The sequence below is a fragment of the Alexandromys fortis genome, unplaced genomic scaffold, assembly GCF_014885135.2.
Source record: "Alexandromys fortis isolate MF-2015 unplaced genomic scaffold, M_Fortis_MF-2015_v1.1 scaffold_24, whole genome shotgun sequence".
NCBI lineage: Eukaryota > Metazoa > Chordata > Mammalia > Rodentia > Cricetidae > Alexandromys > Alexandromys fortis.
The window spans coordinates 15,041,605-15,057,467 of NW_026067906.1; the positions used below are offsets into that span (position 1 = coordinate 15,041,605).

At 41.2% G+C, this 15,863-nt stretch overlaps 1 protein-coding gene across 2 annotated transcripts in view; it reads right to left on the reverse strand.

The window, feature by feature from the left end:
• The window catches only part of Lgr5 (leucine rich repeat containing G protein-coupled receptor 5), a 133,742-nt gene that overhangs the window by 40,328 nt on the left and 77,551 nt on the right, over positions 1-15,863 (reverse strand). For both annotated transcript variants that reach the window (XM_050135583.1, XM_050135582.1), the window contains exons 3-4: positions 12,450-12,521; positions 3,767-3,838 (exon numbers count right to left, since the gene is read on the reverse strand). In XM_050135583.1, the coding sequence (XP_049991540.1) occupies positions 3,767-3,838; positions 12,450-12,521 (144 nt within the window). The remainder of the gene's footprint in view (positions 1-3,766; positions 3,839-12,449; positions 12,522-15,863) is intronic.

Sequence of the window (15,863 nt, forward strand, 5' to 3'; positions counted from 1 at the left end):
TCGTTCTCAATCTTTCACGTGTGTTGATCGCTTGGTAGCGTATTAGAACACTGTCCTCGTGTGTATATTGTTATACAGATCATCTAGAGTTTTGTTGAAATAAAGATTCTTATTAAGCCAGACTGAGCTGGGCCCTGAGGTTTTGCATAGCTCAGGTGCTGTTAATGTGGCTGATCCAGATGTCACAATTGAATATCTGGGCAGGCAACATGTGGTCTTTCTAACTTTTATCTATTCAAGGTAGCCAGTAGAACTAGCAGATAGAAGTGAACTGTTCTCAGTAAAACCCAAGGCAATGCCTCACTTTTATTGTCTCTCTATATCACTAGTTCAAATTAGAATACAAAGTATAGACTTAGTTTTTTTTTTCAGGTTTGAAAAGAATTCAGAATGGTTTGTCATATCTCCCGAGGGAATATCACCTGCAGAACATGCAATTTTCCATTTATTTTAATAAATGCCTACATATTCAAGAAAGCTATTAGAAAACACCAATTCATGGGTCCCTGTATTAGGCTTGCTCTTGGGCCACCAGCCAGTTCACGAATCATGACAGAGACTTATTATTAGTTATGAATGCTTGACCGTATCTTATGCTTGTCCCACTAGCTCTTACAACTTAAATTAACCTATTTCTTTTCATTTATGTTTTGCCTAAGGGCTTTTTAACCTTTCTTTCATTCTGTATGTCCTATTCCATGTCTGTCTGTCTGGCAGCTGCCTGTTTGCCAGACCCCAGTCTTCCTCTCTTTCTCCATCATTCTCTTGTCCTTCTCCTCCTTCCTCCCCTCTTGAACCTAGATTCTTCCTCCTATTCTTTCTGCCTGCCACTTCCACCCTATTGGCCATTCAGCTTTTCATTAGACCACTCAGGTGCCTTAAACAGGCAAGGTAATACAGCAATACATCATTACATTGTTAGACAAATGCAGCGTAAATGAATGTAATGCACCTTTAAATAGTTAAGGTGCAGCCAAGGTGTTGGAAGTCTCTGGATGGTTATATATAACCAATACTGCAGTGGAAAGGCATGTACAATGTAGGGTCCAGCGGTGTGCCAAGGCAAAGAAAATTTCTCTTTTCCCCTCTCTTTCCCTCCCTCCCTCCCTCCCTCCTTCCCTCTTTCCCTCCTTCCCTCCTTCCCTCCTTCCCTCCCTCCCTCCCTCCTTCCCTCCCTCCCTCCTTCCCTCCCTCCCTCCCTCCCTCCCTCCCTCCCTCCCTCCCTCCCTCCCTCCCTCCCTCCCTTTTTCTCTCTGTAGTGTCTCTCTCTCCCTCCCTTCCTCCCTCTGTGTAGTCAACCCCTGGTGTGTGTGTGTGTGTGTGTGTGTGTGTGTTGGGGAAAATGGGGTGGATTTAAAAGACTAGGTTGAAAGAGCCACCATCTATCAATGGGGCTAAGTGAGGATCTAAGTGTTGACTCACGCCCAAGAGGAGACTGACTTGGTAGAGAAACTTCCTGGTATTGGCACAGTGGAAGAGAGGGGGATCCCCTCGCTCCCCGTTTCTGCTCTTATTGATACCGAAGCAGCACCCTGCATTCCAGGTGGACTGTTTGGAATCAGCATGGGAACAGACAAGGACCGTGATGGCTGCTAGTCCTGCTCTAGTGCTTTCATTTTGGAGCTTTTAATACAAGCAGGAGAAAGGCGACTCAGTGCTTTAAGCACAAGATAACAATACAATTAGAATGCGGTTCTTTCTTCCCCAGACCTCCAAACCAGGGCAGGGGGCACCTTCAGTGGGTCCAACATGGTCTGTAGAGTTTGTGTTGACTGTGCTTATGGGTCACTTGTGAACAAACTCTATTTGCTGCACCAAAGCAACACAAACAAGAGCAGTGAGAAAAAGCAGCACACTAGCACAAACTGCTCTCACACTGACTGTGCTCTGGGCAAAGGGACCTTGTGACCAACATAGCCTAATCCAGTTGACACAATGCACTGTGAGCCAGGGGCTGAGAACCTGTCTAGATACATTCATTTCGGATGTGATGTCATCCTGGCAAATTAACCCTTGACCTTTTCACAAGGAGCACATATTTATGTATTTATAAGGCTGCAGAGAGTAGTTCCTTTGTGAACCAGAAGCCAGGAGACACCTGGTGAACAGTAAATACCTAGCCAGTCAGAAACAAAATCTGAACACCTTTATCAGAGAGTCACCACCCAGTTCAAGCGAACAAAAGGTTCATGGTTTTCTCTTTCTCAAAGAGTTCACTTCTGTTTGTGATCTCTCAGCCAATAGGGGATTTTGGTTACAGCCCCTTATCCCTCTATCTCGCCGCTGTTCAAAGTTCCTATTGGGTACTGCCATTATCTCTATTGCAATTTAGCCACGAGATCCCCATGCCCTGACAGCCCCACTGGAGGCAGTTGGCTTCCCTCTGCTTGTTCCCTTCAGGTAAAGCTAGCTCAACAAAAGCAGAGCGATAGTGTCCTGTCATTGAGGAGTGGTTGGAAAGGCACCGGGGGGGGGGGGGGCCCCCCCCAGCCACAAAGGGGCCCTTGTGGGCTTGTTTATCTATAGGCTGCTGAAAACCTAGGAAGTTACTTTGTTTGACTAGAATAAAAAGCCTGGAATGATCTCGAGCCCAGATTTTCTTTCATTAGAAAGCAAGATCAAAGGACGGAGGTCTCATCCTCAGCTCTCACATCCTCTCCTCTCATGTCACCGCAGTCAAAAGCATGAAGCAAACCGTATGTAATTATTAACTGATGGATTCCGTACGAAGAGTTTTCGGCTAGCGCCCGCCGGATTCCCTTACTTTGCTCATGCATTTATATCCCGCGTCAGTCAAGACTAGAAAGCCGTGCTTTGTTTGACAGACGAGGACCTCCAGGAGAAGTACAATTAGAGAGGACATGACTCACACGTATATCGGAAATCATGCAACGTATTGCAGCCGCTCATACGTCCTGATGAGAAAATGATTCACTAACAAACAGTTGAGGCAGAGCCTTGCCAAGGTGCAATCGAGAACAATTACTTCCAATCCAAGTTCCCAAGCATCAAGCTGGCATGCATGTGCCTCATGGGAGGAATTACTTATTTGTTTATGTGGGTGCTGGCAGGGAAACTCCTGATGGAAAGGTGTGTTGTATTCAGAGCAAAAGACATCAGCACTCCTGCAGAGTGCATGTGTGTGTGTGTGTGTGTGTGTGTGTGTATGGGCGTGGGTATATGATGGCGTGTGTCTCTGTGAGGTCTGTGTGTTGATGTATATGGGCACTGTGGGATTGTTTGTGATTATCTACGTGTGGGCAGTGGTGGGCAGCCCGTGGTTAGTGCAATACCCATGCTTCAGTACATACATGGTAAGTCTTGATTAGATAATTTGAGGGTCCTTGACAGATGTGCAGAGTTCAAAACTCTCATCTTTATTTGACTTCGCAAAATTAGATTACAAAGAAGCCCTGACAGTTTAAAGATAAAACAAATTAAGGATGCCAAAGTCAAAGTATCAGATGGCCCTATCCAGTTTTCTAGGTGAAAAACTAAGCATCATTTCCAACTTGAATCTAGAAACAAAAATATTAATGGGACTGTAGAGAAGATTATGGAGGTTGATGGTTGATCCTGAGACACACATAGGAAACTTTTGATTGTGGATATGACTAAGTATCTATCTGTAACCCTCCAACTCTAGGGGTTGGACCTCAAGCCCACACAAGTCATCAACTGGTGGACGAAACAAAGTGGTCCATGGGACATCTAAGTGTTCCTTCGCAAACTGAGATCTGTGTTTTGTAGTTACAACTGTACTTACAGGGATTGGAGACTTCGCAAGTTCTGCAGAGCTTCCGAGGGGACCTGTCTCAGCTGATTATTCTGCAGCATGCTGCCCAGAAACAAATGAAGAGACATTAGAGAAAATTAACAAGAGACAACCCGAACACAGCAGCATCAGACACTGTTCCAGGCGCCTTCAAAACATCGGAATGTCAATCAAAGTTTTAGGGAGGTTAAATTAGCAAGGGAGAGCTAATAAGAAATAAATAAGGAGGGTAACTGATGTTTTTGAGTTAATCTTGTGTCCTGTCACGTTACTGAAGGTATTTATCAGCTGTAGGAGTTCCCTGGTAGAGTTTTTGGGGTCACCTTATCATATCATCTGCAAATAGTGAAAGTTTGGCTTCTTCCTTTCCAATTTCCTTGATCTCCTTTTGCTGTCTTATTGTTCTAGCTAGAACTTCGTGACCCACTGCCAGCACTGGGCTGAGCTCCTGGAGATCAGGTGAAGAGATGGAGGAGGGATCATATGAACAAGGCAGATCAAGAGCATGATGGGGAAAACCACAGAGACAGCTGACTTGAGTTAGTGGGAGCCCATGGGCAATGGACTGACAGTTGGGGAATCTGCATGGAACTGAGCTACATCTACTGAATGTGGGTGACAGTTAATGTAGCCTGATCTATTGAGGGGTGGGGGGCTGGCAGTCACTCCAGGACCTATCCCAGGTTCATGAACTGGATCTTTAAAACCCATTCCCTATGATGGGCTACCTTGCTCAGCCTTGAAACATGGGGGGAGGGGCTTGGTCCTGCCTCAAGTTGGTATCCCAGACCTTACTCCCTCTGTGAGGAGTGGCTGGAGGATGGGAAAGGGGGATGTGGGGGACAGGAGAAGGGGAGGGAGGGGGAGCTGGGGTTCATATGTAAAATGAAAAGTGATTTTTAAAATAAAAATATGAAGAAAAAAAGAAATCCTAAAAACCCAATTACCAATTAAGTTAAGTTACCTTTGAATGAGAGAACAAGAGCAGGTTATCTTATTGTTCCTAAGTAGTTAATTAGAAATTTCTGTTTTTGTTCGAGATATTTCAATGGGAGACAAAATAGCTAAAGGGTTTATACTACAGAGTGCAACTAAAATAGAAAACTCGCACACGGCCGTTGATTTATTTTGTAAACCTTTCTTACTGAATACTCGGGATATGAACAGAGTCGAACACGTCCCAAGTAGAGGGTGTAGACACATAACTGCATTTTATTATTTGCATAAGGGAACACAAAGAACACAGACTGCTTTTTATTAGAGACAAGGTGTGATTTTTATATATTATTTTTTTTGCTTCTTTCCTGGGTATATTTAAAATAGTCATTATTTCATACAGCATCTTCAGGCTTCTCTAAGTATACAACTTTGCTTATACTCTCTTTTTCTTTCCCTTCCAAGGCTAAGTAAGAACAGATAAGATGAAGCAGGGAGGAGAACAACTCTGTCAATTTGTTGACGTGACAACTAATGACCTAATCCTCAGATGTTCTTTCTGCTGAAGTGTCCTAGGTATAGACATCCCGTCATCTACACTGCTGGATTGTAGGTCAGCATTGGACAGGGGAATGATGGCTCTCTGTGGCTTTTCTATACTTACCTTTGCCTGTCACCTTACGGTTTTGGTTTGGTGGCAGGTAGGAGGAGGATGGCCTCTTTCCTTGACTGAACGGCTTATACCAGAAAATGAATTTTGGTTGAGGATCGCTTCATACAGCATTTCACTGGGTTAAGTATTTTGTAGTACAGAACCACACAGCCTATTTATCTTAGGGTCAATGTGTTCAGGGACCATAATCTTCAATGTTAGCGGTAAGAGATCACAATGAGATTCCATATGTGAAACAGCACTAATCAACAAACGCTGATGTCACCTTTGTTCTTTATCTTAGTTAACTGGATCATTAGTCCTTTTCTCTCGTTTTACCATAACCTCTATCCATCCACCTTATGCAAATCATGACTCCAAATGAACATGACCTTTATACTATCTTTGTGGCCACTGTTGAACTTTAGGAAACATGTAAGGGTTTCCATGAGAATAGTGACAATGTCTATGAGGATATTCTGCTCAGGGTTTTGCTGCTTGTGCTATGGCTTTCAACTTTATTGGATCAATATTTACCTAATGGTATCACAAAGGAGAACTATGGAAAAGTAACTGAGAGTAAAATTATTTATGTCTTAATAAATTCATGATATTACATGCGACAATCTGTCGCAGTCTGAATGTAATTGGCCCCCATTAGCTCAGAGGAAGTGGCACTATTAGGGGGTGTGGCCTTACTGAAGTAGATGTGGCCTGGTTGGAGGAAGTGTGTCTCTGTGGGGATGGGCTTTGAAGTCTATTATGCTGAAGCTATACCTAGTTAAATTCAGTTTCTGTTGTCTGTGGATCAAGATACGGAACTCTTAGCTCCTTCTCCAGCACCATATCTGCCTGCACCGTCACCGTATTCTTAGTTGCCATGTCCCACCATGTAGTGGTATTTCATTTGTATTTTAATAAATAAATCTTGCTTAAAGACCAGAATGCAAAACAACCACACTAGTCAGCCATACAGGCTAGGCAGTGGTGGCACACAACTTTAATCCCAGTAACCACACTAGTTAGCCATAGAGGCTGGGCCGTAGTAGTGCACACCTTTAATCCTAGCACTAGAGAGGAATATAAGGTGGGATGAGACAGGATCTCATTCTCTATCAGTCTGAAGATTTCATAGAGGTAAGAGCTCTCTAGTGGCTTGGCAGCTTTGCTTTTCTGATCTTCAGGGTGATCCTCTGGGTTTTTATTTTACATCTACATTTGGTGCACAACGTTTGGGGTGCAAATTCATAAAAAAAGCATTTTGCCTGTGGCTTTTTAGCCACCAGCACAGGCTGGAGCTGCATGTGGGGCTCCAGCCCCACCCAACTAGACTTTCTTTTCTTTTTTTCCCCAAGCCTCCAAGAAAGTTTGGGATTTTCCTGTTGTAGCCTCTCTGAAGCAGTCTTCAACTGCCGCCCAAATTTCAGAAGGACTTGGGATCTAATGACTCAGGACTCACTGGCCCTAGACTAGCTGCCTTCAGGCAGCCCCCCTGCCATAGACGCCTTTCCCAAACAAAGTCCTGTGTATTTTTACAGTTTCCCCCCCCCCCCCCTCTCTCTCTCTCTCTCTCTCTCTCTCTCCACTATGAGTTGTGGGATTTTCCTGAACCCCCTTCTCAGACTGCTGCCAAACTAGGTAGCTGCCTTGAAATCCAGTCAGGCTTTTACTGCTCTACACAGCAGCAATAAGCCTCACATCTTCATCAACATCAGCAGTAGAGTTGGTAAGACAATTGGGAATTCTTTTTTTTTTTTTTTTTTTTCCGAGACAGGGTTTCTCCTTAGCTTTTGGTTCGTGTCCTGGTCTTGTAGACCAGGCTGGCCTCGAACTCACAGAGATCCTCTTGCTTCTGCCTCCCGAGTGCTGGGATTAAAGGCGTGTGCCACCACCGCCCGGCTCAATTGGGAATTCTTAAAGGGAGGAATTAGTTAAAAGAGAGAGTTTTTCCCACATTAAAAAACGGGAAACACCATTACATAGGAGGGATTTGTGTCTCTGTATGATACTACACTGGACAGTTTGAAAATGGAATGATTAAATGAGAGGATATCTAATTTAGATGGGATTTATGTAACCTCAATTGTAAACATTATCAGAGTTATCATTTTTTGTTGTATTACTAAAAAAAAAATGGTTAATCTGAGTGCTAAGATACAGGCCTTAGAAAAACTCAGTAAAACAGATCACAGAGGTATTCACATCCAGACAGAGGAATTTAATGGAGAACTAATTTCAGCATTGTATTATAAGAATAGAGAGGAACAGCCTAAGGTTTTCAAATAACCAAGCTTAGTATGTCCAGTAACCATACAGCATTTGCCAAATGATAGAGTAGGAGCTGAATGGACTCCTGTGCCAATGCTATATTCAAGGAGATTCAAGGAAGTGGCAGTCTCATAGGGCATGCATTCAACTTTTGTAAAGCAAATGTTAAACTCATGGTCAGTTTGTAATAGAATTATCCCTAACAACGGGATAGATTTGTTTAAAGCTGTTTTAAAGCCTGGTCCACAATTACAATGGGGTACCTGGTTCAAAGAAGAGGCTGAGACTACTGAACAAGAGAGTAAAACTAGAGGTGTGGAAATTCCCCAAGATCAAATTCTTGGAAACGAAAATCATGTTACTGGAGAAAAGCAATCTCTATATGATGGTCACATCCTGACTTTGTGCTGCGCAGCAGTTCTGAATGCTTGGGACAGAACTGAAGAAGTAGGAAAGAAGATGGGATCATTTACTAAAGTCATACAGGGCCCAAGAAGCCTTCACAGATTTCTTATAAAGACTGACATCAGTAGTAAACAAAATCATATCAAGTTCAGAAGCTAGACGAATAATAATTGAATATCTGACTTTTGAAAATTCAATTCTCTATGCAGAAAGATAATTAGGCTGTTAAAGGCAAAGTCAGCACCACTGTAGGAATGGGTTCAAGATACCATTAATATTGAATCTCATGACCACGATGATGCATGGATAGAAGAGGTGATTTCCAGAGGTTTGAGGAAAAATCAAAATGTCAAATGTTATAATTGTGGCTAGCAAGGCAAAAAAGGGACTGCGGACAAAGCACTCCTAGAAACAATGTTTTTTCTAAGAATAATTCATTCAGAATTCCTCTCTCTTCGCGATTATGCCGAAGGTGTGGCAAAGACAGGCATTTGAATAATGAATGTAGGCCAATACGGAATATTCAAGGCAACCTTTTGCTCCTGGGAAACACTTGAGGAGCCTCTGCTTCTGTTTTGTTTGTTTGTTTTGTTTGTGCAGGAAAGTCTTTTTCATAGGAAGCTAGGGCTTAACCCCAGACTGGACTGTATGTTCCTCAGACTTTAGAGTGGTACAGTTGATCATATCTCTAGATATACTTTGTCCAAGAAGCAGAGGTTGATATACTGGTCTATCTTGATCTCACAGTTAACTTGTCACTTGATTATAAAATCCTCAAGTTCATGACCCATATTCATTGATTTAGAAGTAGTTCCTAACACTAATTTTTTTATGACTCTTTGGGCATCACAAGCATCAAGCCTCGTTGAATCCTTGACTTAGAAGACAGGAAACATTGGTTAGTTAGGAATGGATGAAAAGAGACTCTTAATGACAAATATGTCATTCATTCATTTTTTTCCCCTGGTAGAAAGAGTACCTTTAAACAGTGAGTCTCAGAGATAGCCTATAACCGCAGCTCATTTCTGTTGCTATAATATGACAAGAAAGCCTGAGGATGGGAACTTTATGAAGCAAATAGGTATATTTAGTTTACAGTTTTAGAGGTTCAAAGTCCAAGATCACGCAGCATCATCTATTCAGATTCTAGTGAGGGCCGCAGGAATGGTGACATTGCAATGAAAGGAACAGGCAGAAAAGCAATATGTCCCACTAGGAAGCTGATGGGATCCAGGGGCCAAGAATGCTTCGGGAACAAACTTGAACATCTCTGAACTATAGCTTAAGACTCAGTTAAAAAGTCAGCTAAGGTCAGTGCTATCTAGGGCGGGCAAAACGAGGCACAGAGTATGTGCAAAACCATTCTGAGCACATGAAATGTGTTTGCAGGCAGAAACCCATATCAGACAGAGACACCTCTTTTGCTGAGTGCTCCATAGTTATTTGATAAATAAACTTGAAACAGTTGGTTCCCATCATGCAAAATTAAGAAAACATTGATGTCTAGAGAGTCTGGGTTTTCTCTGCATCATGGATCAGAACCATCTTTCCACAAATGTTTACTGAGAATATACTGTGAGTAGTCAGGTACTTCGCAAAGGACTGAGATATGCCAATGACCAAGACTTAGTTTGTCTTTGATTTGCTGTACATGGAGTGCATTATGAGAAACACTCAACGGGAATATAGTGTAATTAGAATTATACAATGATAAAATCAGAAAATGTAAATAGTGTGGTGGAAAAAAAATGTACAAAACTTGAGTAGTTCAAACTTAATTACAAATTTAGGGATTTGAAATTAAATTTCCATATAATTATAATAAGTCATATATACTTCATATCATATAACTTGTCTTCATATTAGATACTTGTATTTCAAATAAACACAATGGTTTGAGATACATTTATACATACACACATATACACAGTTTATCTCATATACTCAATATACATTTTGCTGAGTGAATTGAAGAGGTTGATTATAGTATAGTTTATTTTTTTATTATTTTCAATTTTATTTATTTTTAATTAATTCTATGTGAATGTATGCTTGTCAATATGTTTAAGTCTACAGGTGACTGTGGAGGCAAGAAGGGGCAATGGGTCCCCTGCAGCTGGAGTTGTAGGTGGTTGTGAGCTGCCATGTGGGTGCTGAGGTTAAATTCTGGGTTCTCTTAAAGAGCAGCTAGTGCTCTTAACTACTGGATCATCTCTCTTGGGCCTACAATATAATTTATTTAACAGCCTTCAAATGTTTTCCATACATAACTCGACATGGGAAATCATTTTAGTCATCTTATTTAAACTTGAATCTCATGATGCATTTTGAATGGTTCAAATATCTTGCTGGGTACGCTGAAATATAAGTTAACTGTACTTGGTGCTGATGCATATAAGTTAGCATTAGGGTTGGCAATATCAACTAAAATATTTCTGCTAATAGCACAAATGGCCCAAATAGAAGGCAAGCTAAACCAGTCATCTAAGAAGACCAAACAATGGTTCTGCTATAGAATTTAAATTTTTATTCATCTATTTCCCTGTTCCCCTAGAATTTAAACTTTAATAAAATATTAAATTTAATTAAACTTTTTAACACCTACACGTATCTTAGGTGACTGAAATGCAGTTTTCATTAGGCATAAATAACTCAAATCCTTTTTTTTTTTTTTTGGAGTTAACTCCATCTCAATGGACAAAAAATAAAATCAAGATATTGTTTTGTACATAAAATTTAGAATGGCTTGCAACTTTTAGTATTTTCTCTACTTAGATGCTCCAAGCCAGAACACACAGGAATGAAATTTGGTGGTGGGGACCAGAAGAAGAGGGTGTTTGTGCTGGTTACTTTTATGTCAATTGAGAAGAGGGAGTTTCAATTAAGAAAATCCCTCCATGAGCCGGGCGGTGGTGGCACACGCCTTTAATCCCAGCACTCGGGAGGCAGAGGCAGGCGGGTCTCTGTGAGTTCGAGACCAGCCTGGTCTACAAGAGCTAGTTCCAGGACAGGCTCCAAAACCACAGAGAAATCCTGTCTCGGGAAAAAAAAAAAAAAAAAGAAAATCCCTCCACAAGATCAGGTTGCAAACAAGCTTGTAGGTAATTTTCTTAATCAGAGATTGATGTGGGAGGGCTTAGCTAATTGTGGGTGGTGCCACCTCTGGGATGGTGGTCCTGGGTGCTGGAAGAAAGCCATGAAGAGCAAGCCAGTAAGCAGCAAACCCTTCCATGGTCTCAGTATCCTGCCTCCAGGTTTCTGCCCTGCTTGAGTTTCTGCTTTGGTTTCTCTTGTTGAACTGTGATTCAGGATATGAAAGCCAAATGAACTCTTTTCTCCCCAAGTTGCTTTTGGTCATAGTGTTTTAGTGCAGGAATACTAACCCTACCTAAGACAGTATTCAGCAGAACTGAATTTTATGAGAACAGATATGGAAGTTGGACAGTGGATGCTAAGAAAACTTATTTATTTAAATAAATAATTCATTTAAATGCTCTCATTTTCCTCCACTCTCTCCTCTGTGTAGAACCCAGGGCTTTGAGTATAGCTGGCAAATGTGCCACTGAGTGATGTGGGAGTCCCCTCTCTGTGCTGTGATTACCATTAATGAATAAAGAAACTGCCTTGGCCTGTTGAGAGGGCAGAGCTTAGGTAAATGGGGAAAACTGGACTCAATTCTGGAGGAAAAAGGCAGAGTGAGGGATCGCCATGGATCTGCCACCAGAGATAGACATGCTGAAACTTTGCTGGTAGGCCACGACCTTGTGGTGATGCACAGATTAATGGAGATGGGTTAAATTAAGATGTAAGAGTTAGCCAATAAGAAGCTAGAGCTAATGGCCGAGCAGTGTTTTAATTAATACAGTTTCTGTGTGATTATTTCAGTTCTGGGGAACAGGAACGAACAAGCGGCTCCTTGTAACAACTGAGCTCCATCTCTAACCCAACATTTTGTAAGGAACAGCTGTTCACTTTGCTAGGCTGTACACCAGGTTTTGTACACCTACTCATATACACAAACTTAGTATGCTAGAGTCCTTACCGGTGTATCATAAGGAAACACAATCTAAAGCAAGTTTGAAGCTGTGATCTCATTATGCTGGCGTCACAGTGAATTATTCCCTCAGTGACCAAAATCTTTAGTGACAGGCTCCCCAACTGCATGGGGGGAAAACGTTCTTGCAAGTGTGAATAGGTAAGTGGGCTATGTAGAGGCAAACAACTTTAGATACGATGTTAGAGAAGGAGAGAGGAATGGTCACACACAGGTTATAGCCAAGTATAACATGGTTTTACGACGCCAGTGAAGCAGAGAGGGACTAAAATGAGTCACCTCGAAGATCTGAATTGCACATGATATTTGCATATTAATTAGCAGTCATTTGGCATGAAAATCAGACTTGATTTACTTACAGAACTTTAAGACTGTGAAGGCCGGCGAATGCTCCCTTGGGAATGTGTGTCAAAGCATTTCCAGCGAGACGTCTGTGGATTTCAGTGGAGAGGGGAGAGAGGGAGAGAGAGAGAAAAAGAATCAGCATAACTTTCTCCAAGTGGAATTCATTTCACTGTTGAAACATGCAATACAACTATGTTCAAACTACACGAGCAACTTTAAGGAACCTTGTTGTTTTATATGTTGCAAACACTTTAAATTTCCAAAAAAGATGTTGGCAGAAGAGGTGCTTAAGAAAAAAAAATGAAATAAATTACTTTATAATAAATTACTTACCAGATTCTACTACATATGTATCTATTCCTGCGCTTTAACTTTTTAAATAAAAACTACCACCACATAATAATTTGAAAGAGACTTGTGAAGTCAAAATGTGACAAAAGTTTTATACCACTATCATTATAAAATGAAATAATCACATAAGAATATTTTCAATGTAATTAAACGAGAATATACTCGTTAGTGTAAAATAGGAATGTATATTATTACAGCCACTTTTTCTCTAAGCCACAAGAAAAGATAGAGAAGCTTAATTTAACATACCCTAATTGATTAATACCTTAAATGGAAGCACAGAACTTAGGGTTGAACATATTAACATAAATGACTTTGTGGCAACTTTTGACATCCTTTCCTAGTAACATTTGAAACATTGTGTCTTTACAATATTTTTTATATGTGAATAGGTTAACGAGGTATGGAGCCCCGGCATTTGGTTCTGTACTAACTTAGCGGCCACATCAAAGCCATAGCCTGAGATGTATGGTGGTGCTAGCTATCAAGCAGAAGAACCTAGAACAAGAATGAGTCAGAGGAGCACAGAATCTCCTGAGGAATTCATCACATCCTCAGGCCAGAACACCTCTAAGCTAAGACAGACTCATCCTTCAGTGATGAAGATGGAGGTGAGGGGCAAGGGTAGAGTTGGTTCACCTGACTAGAACACTTTTCCTGAGGGTCTGATGGTCTCAAATACATCGTCTTGATATTGTGTCCAAAGGGAGACAATTCAGTCACGGAGAGCTAATGACCTGACTGAAATAAGGCAGTCACCATACGACTTTAAATATGCATCCACTTGCTAGTCCATACTGCTGACATTAGGCCATACATATTTAAATAAATAATGCAATTATCTTATGGATAGAATAAATAGTATTAGAATTACAAGTATCTATAGGATCTGAGTTCAGTACCCAGCATCCATGTGGAGTGCGGACAGCTGCAGGAGACAGACACACTCTCCTGGTCTCCTCTGGTACTTATACCTCTCTCTCTCTCTCTCTCTCTCTCTCTCTCTCTCTCTCTCTCTCTCTCTCTCACACACACACACACACACACACACACACATCCCAAAACAAAACAAAACACATTTGAAGTCAGGTGCGATGGTTCAGGCATGAATATTAGTATTTTGGAGGCAGAGGAAGGAGGATCTCAAGTTTCCTCCCAGGCTGGATTAAACAAGATGCTGTCCCAAATCCCAAACCAACAAAGGCAGCAATAATAACACCAACACAGAAATAATAATACTAACAAAAAAGCAATAAGCATTTGTCCAATTGAAATACTACATTAATTGTAATCCTGATTTTAAGAAGGAATTTAATAGCACAAGGGATTTGGGCTTTCTCAGAAGAGCTGTGCCTATCACTCTCATGTATGTATTAATGTGTTCTGAACTGTTAAGTCAGTAAATATCCCTGTTCTTCTGCATTTTACTAACAACATGAGATGTTCACACAAGATGTCATTTCGGGTCCCTTCCAGGTCCATGACTGCACTCTTTTGTCTTGTGGTGGCTTGTGCCTGTTCTTTCTTCCCTTGACAGATGCAATCTGTAAGATTTAGATAGCTCGCATTCTGTATTCTTCCCATGTCCGTCATGGTCTGAGAAAGTGCTTTTCAAACAGTAAATACATTTAAGATCTCTTTCTGAAATTAATAATTAAAATGCAGAACCAAAGGACAATGGTTTGGATGAATGCTGTTTTGTACCAAATATGTTTTTGGAAAACTATTAAGGGAAGAAATGTATATATTTATTATATATATTAATATATGTTAATATATTATGTTATATATTAATATATATAATAAATATATACAGTGGAAAAAATGAGATCCACTAACCTAATCATAGCAGGAATTCATAAAATATGTGTTAATCATATATAATTCAGCTTAATATTTGACCAAGATGATTCCAGAGGGTTTAAAATTTTTCTTATAAAATTGTTTTATGAGAAACTTTGTGATCCTCCTCCGCCTCACCCTCAATTCACCCCCTCCCTGCTCCCAGCTGCTCTGTGTTACTGATGGTCTTTGTGTGCTCAGCTCTGGCTGTATTAGCGGCCCATGACACACTCTTGTCAGTGTTCACACCTGGAAGAAATGAGCCTTCAGCCCCTCCCACAAACTCCTTGACACTGAAACTGAACCAGACCGCGTGGCCAGCCCTCATGTTTATTTAGCTTCATCCAGAATCATCTCTTTCTGCTCCCATCCTGTCTCTCAAAGAAACCTAATTTCTGAGATTTTTTTTTATTTCTCAACATTGAACTCCTTTAGTAGTAGTTTGTGTCTGGATTATGGGTTATAGAATCTGCTTTGTGCTTGTCATATAATACATAAACCTGGAGTTTGCCTTTGTGTCTATTCTGGTGTCCTCAGATAGTGTTGTGGGCATAGAGAAGCGCCCACATGGCATTTAACTCTTCAGTTAGAGTAAAGACCAATAACTGCCCCTCACTATTCATCCCTCCTCCTTTCCAGGGTAATTTCTCGTACATGGAGTTTAGAGCGTAACAGAACACGTGAACATTCACCTAGTCTCACGTTTGTAGCCTTGTTTGCATCTTCCCGTGTTTACGTGACTAAGTCAGACTATATAAAAATGCTACATGTAGCTTTTCGGTCACCTCCTAAAAGGATGTTGCTTGCTTCCAACTTCCTCTATTTTCCCTTTCCTGCAGTGGAGGCGGCTGAAACGGCATCGCTGATGCGGATGTGAAGAACATTTCATGAAAGGTGAAATGAGAAGGACTGGAAGGAGAGAAGTGGACTAGGGAGAAGGTTCAGTAGGTAAAGTGTTCGACACAAGTGTGTGAGGACCTAAGTTTAAGCCCCAGGGGTGACTTAAAGCCAGGTGCAATAGTGCACACTTGGAATGCCAGAAGCTGGGAAACAGAGTCTAGAGAATCCCTGAAGTTTGATTAATCAGCAAATAATAAGGAGACCTCCATCTCAAACAAGATGACATCAGAGATTGTTCCCATTTTCCACGTGTAAGCAGTAGTATGAGCATGTGCCTACATTCTCTCTCTCTCTCTCTCTCTCTCTCTCTCTCTCTCTCTCTCTCTCTCTCTCTC